Source organism: Pimephales promelas, chromosome 1 (genome assembly GCF_988280905.1).
Source record: "Pimephales promelas chromosome 1, fPimPro1.hap1.1, whole genome shotgun sequence".
Taxonomy (NCBI): Eukaryota; Metazoa; Chordata; class Actinopteri; order Cypriniformes; family Leuciscidae; genus Pimephales; species Pimephales promelas.
This window is the reverse complement of record NC_142769.1, coordinates 4,084,900-4,095,000: the sequence shown is the minus strand read 5'-3', so window position 1 is coordinate 4,095,000 and position 10,101 is coordinate 4,084,900. Positions and strand designations below refer to the sequence as shown.

The 10,101-nt window shown below is 37.1% G+C and overlaps 2 protein-coding genes across 3 annotated transcripts in view; both read right to left on the bottom strand.

Moving 5' to 3' along the window:
• Positions 1-5,021, bottom strand: part of LOC148998315 (uncharacterized) — a 6,788-nt gene extending 1,767 nt beyond the window's left edge. Inside the window, exons 1-2 of the mRNA XM_089131840.1 lie at positions 5,007-5,021; positions 1-350 (exon numbers count right to left, since the gene is read on the bottom strand). The exon at positions 1-350 is cut by the window's left edge and continues 30 nt beyond it. Coding sequence (XP_088987966.1) covers positions 1-350; positions 5,007-5,021 — 365 coding nt within the window. The remainder of the gene's footprint in view (positions 351-5,006) is intronic.
• vat1l (vesicle amine transport 1-like) overlaps positions 1-10,101 on the bottom strand; it is a 41,440-nt gene that overhangs the window by 7,787 nt on the left and 23,552 nt on the right. The window lies entirely within an intron of this gene.

Below are 10,101 nucleotides of genomic sequence, written 5' to 3'. Positions count from 1 at the left end.
ATAGATAGATAGATAGATAAACAGAAATATAGATAGATAGATAGATAGATAGATAGATAGATAGATAGATAGATAGATAGATAGATAGATAGATAGATAGATAGATAGATAGATAGATAGATAGATAGATAAACAGAAATATAGATAGATGATAGATAGATAGATAGATAGATAGATAGACAGACAGACAGACAGACAGACAGACAGACAGACAGATAGATAGATAGATAGATAGATAGATAGATAGATAGATAGATAGATAGATAGATAGATAGATAGATAGATAGATAGATAGATAGATAGATAGATAGATAGATAGATAGCCAAACATTGATAAAATTAAATACAAACTAAAGCAGACCAATGCATAACCAGACAGAATTTATTTATTTATTTATTTATGTATTTATGTATTTATTTTTAAGTGCAAGTACGCGAAATGTTTCTTTAACTAGGAAAAATGTGTCAACAGTAGGAGAAAAATTAATATACATTGGGTTCAAATAAAGCATAAAAACAACAAAAAAAACAATGAGGACTTTGCCACCTCATATTCAATATGAACAGTGTTGCCACAAGTTGTTGCCGCAGATAAAACATTTTTATCAGGGTTGATTTCCACCCCAGCATGATTTCGGCCAATGCGTGAATCGCATCTGGCAATATATGGGCTACTTTTGACTTGCCATTGAGCTAATTTTGTTGCAGAGACCTGAATATGAATATGAACCTGTGCCCACAGGTTATGTGGGGGATGCATGATACAGTATGTCCACATCTTGTAAAGTGAATGTTAACTGGAAGAATCAGTAAATGAATAAACATGACAGCTGCTAGTCAGGGCCTTAAGAGACCCTGGCATCAGCTTTCTAAAGTGAAAATGAACACAAAAAAAAATTGTTTCAAACCACTGGATTGTAATAATATATAATAATAATTCAAAATGTAATGGGCATAAATAGTTAACTGCCTTTTAAAATCTGTTTTTCATCCACAGTCTCCTACAGCAACCTAGAGTCTTGCTCAAAGGTAAACGTCAAAGGCAAATCCTTGTAATAAACCAAAAGTGTCTATATGTTACAGCCAACCTTTTCATATATTTTTGTAAACAAATAATTGCTAAGGTGTAATGTTCAGATAAGCACTGATAAAGGGTTGGAGTGCAGCAAGTGTCCGTTCAAGGACCGTTAACATTAACAATGTAAGTTAAGAGCATCATTAGTATTCATTGATACATTTATTGCAGATGATATCATCTCCAAAAGCACCGGCTTTAGTCTGGAAAAAAAAAAAAAAAACATGCCTTCTGTCTCAAACACTCGCTATATTGTTCCAGCTGCCATCAATCTTCAGACTCACTTCACTTTACTGTCAAATCCTTATGAAAACATCATAAGATCACATTTCTCAGATGTAGAAGAGTTCATTGCCATCACACACTAATTTCATATGATGATTTTAAACCGTGCATCACAGAATTGTTAATGGTACTTGTTAAGACCTGCTATGCTATTAAACCTCTTCTTATCAAAAACACATAAGCTTTAAAGGCAAAGGACACAGGGATTTAATTATTTAAAGCCACTGCTGTTCGATTGATATGTCAAAGTACGGATATCATCCCTTCCGCCCTCTCTTCCCGTTAAACGTCAAGGGTCATTTCTCCAGTCGTGCCCCTCAGATTCAGCTTCATTTCACCCGTATTGCAAATATGTGGAGGGCTTGATTGAGTCTGAATGAGTCACAGTGGTCTCGCGGGATTGGAGGCAATAAAACGCATCAGTGGAAAGATCGCCTCAATATATCCCCAGAGTTACAGAAAACAGTCCCTGAGGAGTTTCAGCACAAATCGAATGTTCAAAGTCTCACAAATGTGCATTTCTAAATCATTTCATCACGTAGCCATGTCAGAATATTTAATTCTATTATAATTAGTTCTTCCAGCATTATAAGTAATAATCAAGGCCGTGATTTTTATATATAATATATAAAATCTTATTTATTATATAAAGGAATTAAATAATTAAATATTATATGAAAGAATTATTATATAAAGGAATTAAATAATTAAATGATTTAAAGGAATTTTAGGGAATAAAGGAAAGAAAAACTGGAATTGTGTTTTGAACTATTTGCAAATAATATATTTATTTTAAATACGCACACATTCACTCTTAATTGTGTACCTTATATGTTAAAAACTGGTCTGCTAATGTTTCTGGTCATGTTTAGTTATGAATCACTTAAATTATTATAAATTATAGCCTACATCAGCCTTTCTCAAAGTGGGTGCCGCGGCACACTGGGGTGCCCCCTAGCTGTGTCAGGGGTGCCGCCAAAAAATTACGTAGGCTAAAAAAAATGTGAAAAAAAAAAAAACAGAAAAAAAAAAACAGCTGACATTTCATATATAAATATATTTGAATTTACATATTTACATTATTCTTTTTAAACATATGAACATATTAATAAAATTGTAAATTCATTTTAGATAAATATATAAAATTAATCATAAAAAAATCCGTCTCACAAGACCGAAGCAAGACGCACCCAACTTGACGCAAGTGACGCAATCCATAGCAACGCGTTATAGCAACACCTCAGACTGACAGAAACGTAAAAATAAACGTGAATTTAGGCCACTTTAGTTACAGCATTATGGATCGTTTTTTGAAAAGAAAATCCCCATAAGAGCCGGGGATTTTTATTTTATTTTATCTGCATCGTGCACTTCATTTGAGTTCTCCTGGTCTGGATTTGTTATTGGGTTCTTGTATTGGGCGGTCCACCTCTTACGGTTTTATGGCATTTGTGTCTCTGATTAATTATTTTGTGAATTACTTTGCAAACCTGTGTTTTTAAAGGTGCTATAAAGTTTTTATTATTATTGTTATTTACAGTTCATATTATGCTCTGTTCATTACTGTTCTGTCTAACTAAACAAGACATTTGCATTTAAATTTGGGTTATGCAGTGTTTTTAAATTATATTTTACACTGGGGTGCCTTGAGATTTTATGAACTTTTGATAGGTGCCCTGACTGAAAAAAGTTTGAGAAAGGCTGGCCTACATTTTCAATTCAAAACAGCAAAAAGTGGAGTAGCTTGCATTACTGCATATAATATTTCATAATACAGTTGTCAAACGTTTAAAGGGATACTTTAGGATTTAGCATTACGCTTTGTATTAGTAGAAAACCTGTAGTATTTTCGAATTACCATGCTTCCCACCCTCATATCCCCTGTGACGAGAGATTTATGTATTTTTTGTCTGGGAAAAATCCTCCAAACTTAGCTACAGCCATTCAAAAGATAGCATGGCAACTGCAGATGCAGGAGACACATCAACAGAATGTGAACCTCTTGTGTGGAAGTTTTTTGTATTTCCATTTGAGTTATGTTGACAATGTTCGCGCTTCAAAAAAGCCACAGTTTGCAGACATCTCAAGTCTCGCGGAAGTGCCGGGACTGAGTCTCCCGCATATTGATAGCGGCTCCCTGATGCACGCAAATCAGTTAAAAAGTCAGCGAGAAAGAGCGAGCGTGCATACCGAGACAGCGAGAGCATCCTGATTGGCCGATTGATGAAAATCGAGAATCGAACCGTGGCGTTAGAATCGAAAATGTAATCGAATCGAGGATTTGGAGAATCGTGACACCCCTAGTTTCAAACTAACTGAATTAATTCCGATTGGTGAATCTGAATGTAAAGTTTACATGAACGCTAAACAAATGATCGGTTGATGTACGTTTTAACTAGGGGTGCACGATATATCGGCCATCATATCGGTATCGGCCGATATTTGCTCATTTTAATGGTATCGTTATCGGCCCGATAATAAAATTTGGCTGATGTATTGAATCTGAGAAATAATGAATTATTTCCTTCAACACTTGAGATGCACACTGTTCAACATGATTGATCTTAATTGCTTGAAATACGATTCGAATCAAAAAGGAAAATATAGTTAAGTGCAATATGTGCTGTCATATCGGCTACGTGAAATTATAACATTATAACTGTGAAAAATTATATCATTATAATTGTGTTAGGGCACGGATTTTAATTGTGAGACTTTTGTTTTCGCAATCAGGCTTTCAAAAATTCTATAAAAATTAGATTTAGATTTATCGGCCGATATATATCGGTTATCGGCTTTCAAATATAAAGAATTATCGGTTATCGGTATCGGCCAAAATGTTCATATCGGTGCATCCCTAGTTTAAACATTGCTAAGAAAATTCCTACTCCTCCGTGAGAGATACGAGACCGGTGCGTCTCACAGATGTCACTCATCGGTAATCACGCCACCGCTCTCCCGCGGCCCTCACTCGTCCCGCTCGCCACAATAAACATAATGAACGGCGACTGTAGAACGCAAAAGCCGAATCCCGGACATTTTGGGCGATCTCCAAACACATTTTCGCACAGACTCATCGCGGAGACTCACTTGTAGCCTAGACTTGTTGTTTAACTACTGCGTTCTGTTACCAGTAGGCGTGGCCTCCTAGGGCAGCGAACCAAGTGCATTCTGGGAGTTGTTGTCTTTTATCCACATAAGCCAAAAATACATTTTCTGGCTTTTCTCAGTCTAGAAAGCTCCAAATTCAAAAATTATTTCACATTTCTTCTACATAAATGACCCATTTTAAATACACATTCATCTTCCCAGAGGTGAAGTATGCCTTTAAATACCAGTACCTCCCAGTCTTGGCTCTGTGAACAGTAAACCCCACCATCTTTGATTTGATTGTCCATCTCAATTGTTTTGGCATTCATTTAATTTTTCTCCTTTTTTTAGTACAGTATCTCCCACTAATAAAGCATAAATAGCATCTAACAACTATTTACACTTACTGCAAAGAAAATACTGCATTTTGCACTTTGTGTAAATAGCATCTGTCGCTATTTGTGTCTCGCTACAAGTATAAATGGCATTTAACGCTATTGCAAATAGCCTCTGCCATAGTGTTTCTCTTGTGAGAACAATTCTCCCCAATCTGTACCCTGAACTTGTTCATTATCGCAGAGACAAAAGGTGACCTCAGATCAGTTTAGGTTGGCACTGGATCTCACCCACAGGAATTCCCCTCCCACTCACTGAAGTCATGGGAGTTTGACCGCTGGCACTCAACACACTTGCCTTCGCTCTCAAACAATCCTCAAATAACACACCTGGTCAAGGGCTGCACTGCACTGGAACAGATGGACCACGTTGGTCAATTATTAAAAATGAACATCATTAAATTGAAATTCACTAGCATTCATTACAGCATTAAATGAAATCCGGAGGCTTTTTAAGCAGTAAATCAATTTCTGAGCTATCTTAACATAAATGAGCAGTCGTTGGACAGCACCCGCTGTGACTAAGAAACAGCTCTGAACTATTTCATTTTCAAACGTGAACCACGGAGCGACCTTGCATTAGTGTGTTCCCTGGTGTTATGTGGTGCCGGCACAGCTTGTGAAGACTATTAGTTTCTTTTCAGACACATCATAAGAGCACAAACAGTCTCTGACTATCAGGCTGGTCAGCCGTTTGAATATAATGATCTGGGTTACTCTTTAACTTAAATCAAAGGTATGCTGCTCCTGAAAAGAAATAAGGAAATATCATCAGTCTTTCCCATAACCTATTAAAAGCAGTTTTACATAGCTATGCGGTTACTAAGGATGGGTACCGAAACCCGGTATTAAACGGGCCCCGGTACTGAATTTTGAAAGACCGCTGTATCGATAAGCTCGGACGTTATCGGTTCTGCTGTCGGTACTGGAGAAATTAAGTAAATACACATAAGTTGGTCTACTATTTCTTATTCCTATAAAGACGTTATCTTGAACATGTTTATATCGCCAGCCATTTCTATAAACTATATTTTAATTAAACCATTTGTCTGTGATGCAAATTTGCAATTCGCAGTTCAGAAGAGAGAGAGCTCTCACGCAAAACACGCGCAACACGACAGCCCTGCTTAATGAGTGACAATGAGGACAGAACTAAACATTCAGCGTGGTTACACATTAGATCTGGGATATTATTCTAATATATTTTGTATTTCGGCCTCCAAAGATTATAAGAAGAAGATATTTGAGATAAAACCGTAAAAAACGAGACGATCTGTCCAGCTTAACTTCCTTTACTTCACAGCACTGCGGAGCGCTGTCAGTTCTTCCTAAAACCCAAACGTAACCGTCAGAATCAGCACGATTGGCGATTGTTGCAAAATGCTGTCTTCTACTGTTGCAAGATCAAGAAAATGGCTATTAAAAACACAAAAACCTGCGCAAGAGACGCTGTTCACAAGGCGGTGCGCGCTCCGAAACGGACTGCAACGAGACAAGAAAAGTAGCCTATACTTGGGCTTCGTGCGTCCTTAACTATCAAATATACATAAAAATGTCAAAATGACCAGCTCTGAGATTCACTTAAACACAGTTTATTCACTTAAACACAATTATGTCTTAAATGGACGTAAATAATAGGGAGAAAATGATGGTGCATCAGTCCCCATTAGATCTGCAATCGGTCTTAAAGGGGCAGCAGTCTAATAGCCTAAACCTGCTGACGATTCAGCCATTAATGCAAATCAAACAACAAAAGGCAGAGAAGATCACTCACAGCTTTTGAATGAGTAACTTTAGATTTAATTCTATCTATGATAAACTATACGGTGCTATTTTATATTTGATTACTAGGTTTCTTTTCAGACAGAAACAATTACCTGAAAAGATATGTTAGTAGACCTTCCTGAAATTAAAGCACTTTGTATATAATTTGTATCTTTGATTAAGTGTATTCTTGTGTTTGTACTTACGTATTGTATAAACAAAAAAAGCCTGCACACTGCTGCATAACAAAAAGATATTTTTCTTCGTTTTGCTTTTTCTATTTTACGTTTCAAAATATAAAGTTTAATTATGTTCTTAATTCTTAAAAAAAAAAAAAATATATACTAAAAAACACCAAAAAGAACCGATAAGAATACCGTTAAAGTACCGAATCGATAAGCGGTATCGGTAAGAGTAGTAATACCGATAAAACCTTAACGATACCCATCCCTAGCGGTTACTTGGGTGTTCTGGGTTTTTGGTCAAGAGCATTCTGGTCTCTAGTGATTCATTGAGCAACATTAGGGCCAGATTTACTAAACAGGGCAAAATAGCATGAGAGCGCAATTCCATAAAAGCGACAAAAAAGAACACGGACACAGCCGGATAATGACCAACGCAATCTACCAAGAGCAGCGCAAATTAATAAGACATGGCGGTAATAGGTGTATGTCAAGAAAAAATTGAAGACCGGAAGTACGTCTTTTAGTATGGATACAGCTCTTCCGGTTAGCTTTTTACAATGGTGGAGTCCGATAGATACCGCTGGACCAAATCTCTCCGCAACCCGCCTGAAGTCACACATATGACGATGTGGTTCGGATGGTAAATGAAAACTCTCAAGTGGGAACGCGTGAAAGCTGAGGTATGGCTGTCTAAGTCCTGATGCAGAGCAACGCGGGACACTCACACAACAACAACAGCTGCGGGTAGCTGACAGCTCTGGCCGTTCGCCAGTAAGGTAAACGTTTCTATGGTAACAGCGAGTTGGACCAATCAGCAGACGTTGCTACGAAGCTTAGGATTGTGGGTAGTGTAGTTTTGGTAAATGGTAAATGGACTGCATTTATACAGTGGTGGAGGAAGTACTGAATCTCAGTACTTAAGTAAAAGTACAAATGAAGAGTTCAGATGCAAAAGCCTCTAAATGCCATTTGAAATTTTCTTCTTTAATGATGATTTTTATCAAACTTGTATATTTAAGTTCAGTAATTTCACTTAAATAACAATTAATAGGTAATTATCATTGCCATTTAAGTGAAATCACTGAACTTAAATATACAAGTTTGATAAAAATGATAATTCTAGAAGAAAATTTCAAATGGCACTTAGAGGCTTTTGCATCTGAACTCTTCAAATAACCAGATAAATATTTACTTTAGTAAAAGTAGAAGTAACACAATGACAACCATACTTAAGTAAAAAGTAAAAAGTACCTGATTTTAAATGTACTTTAAGTATTAAAAGTAAAAGTACTTGCATAACGATTCTCTTAATGACTATTTTCTAATGATTAATAAAACATTTAATTCTAACTCATTCAACCTAATACTCCTACGAAAAAACGCGATTCATTTATGGTGTAATTCTGAACCTCTTGGCTTGCCATAATCCTAACCAAACGTATTTACACACGGTGTGTTTCCTATGCACGTAAAAACAAATTTTCACGTATAAATTGCTCGATAAACACACTGCCTGCGAGACGCATTTAGTTGATGTATCTATGGCAACCAAACGTCACTGGTGAGACAAACGTGCAACGAACGGACGGTCAGATTACGTTTTGGAAGGGGAAAAACTGATCAGAAAATGTCATGAAAAAGTAACAGAAGTTGTAGAAAAGTAGTGGAGTAGAAAGTATAATAATTGCTGCAAAATGTAACGAAGTAAAAGTTAAAAGTATGCACTATTTATTCTACTTAAGTAAAGTAAAGATACGTGAAAAATGTACTTAAGTAAAGTAACAATATATTTGTACTTCGTTACATTCCACCACTGCATTTATATAGCACTTTCATAGACCTAATGGCCACCAAAGCGCTTTACATTTGCCTCACATTCATACACCGACGGCGGTGTCAGCCATGCAAGGCGCCATCCAGCTCGTCGGGAGCAGCTGGGGTTAGATGTCTTGCTCATGGACACCTCGACACTTGGTCAGGTGGAACCGAGGATTGAACCACGTACCTTTCGGTTTGTAGACAATCTACATGAACCACTGAGCCACTGCTGCCCCCGATCTTATGTTTTTTTCAATAAGATCGCGGATAAAACATGTTTTTCTGCCAACGTGCAACGTGCCTGTTTTAGCCCCGCCCAAAAAATCAGTAAAATAGCAAGGGTTATAGCAACTGTTTAACTTCACAGTTCACAGTCTTTGTAATATGTTTTAGCAATACATTTGTAACATTTATAATGTGTTTCGAATTTTTTGGTTGAATTACCTTTACAGGGACTTTAACTTTAATTTTGTATTTATATAACTAATTAGGCACATCCCATAAATAATAGTAGAGTGTTTCACTTGTTCTTCTAATGTGACTCAGAGAGTGCTCTACACACACTTCTTAATCAGAGAAAAATTAAACTATGCTTTCAGCCGCACAGCACTGCATGTCCTCAACCAATGAGATCAGCACAGGGGAACCAGTAAGGCTTTCAAGAAGCCTGTGATTAGATAGAAATGGAAGTGTGCATGGTCTCCCAATACTCAGAGGTCTACTTTTAATCATACTGTTTATGGAGAGGCCTTTGTCCCACTCCAAAAAAAAATAACGCTGTGTCCGAAATCGCAGAAAGGGCAATGTTCGAGGGAACAGCCATTTGATCGAGGGCACTTGTTCAATCCCACAATGCACCTGTCACAATGCACGTTGAAGCAGGGAAGCATGCATGATCTACTTGCAGCAGCTTTTATTTAAACAAACTCGAACACTCATAAAGTGGATAACAAGACACAAGAACAGAACAAACAAACATAACACAACGACCACGACAGACGAGGAAAAGTCTGAAACACGGGGCTTAAATACACAGTACAGATCTGGGAAACGAGACACAGCTGGGACAAATGTTAACATCAATGAAACACATGGACAAACACAGACACTAAACGTGACAGAAGCGCAATAACGAGTGTACAACAGATCTCAACGGCTAGAAAATACCCATAATGCACTATGACGGTCGTGTCGAATGAATTCCTGCAGATGAATCATCCACCCATACATTTTCCAAACCGCTGGTCCAATGTGGGTACAGCGTAATATCATACTGTATTGTGATGCAAATTGATTATAATTGTATAATTGAGGTTTATACATAGTTTCCATGACAGAGTTCAAGATGAATCCTTTCATTACAACTAGAGCTGCTAGTTAGCTAAGTTTCAAATGATTATTAAACGACAAGCACAAACTTTGCAAAAGCGGCAGCCCTTCCAGTGCACTCAGTGTCTGAATTCACTCACTTGTTTCCAGTCAGTCCTTC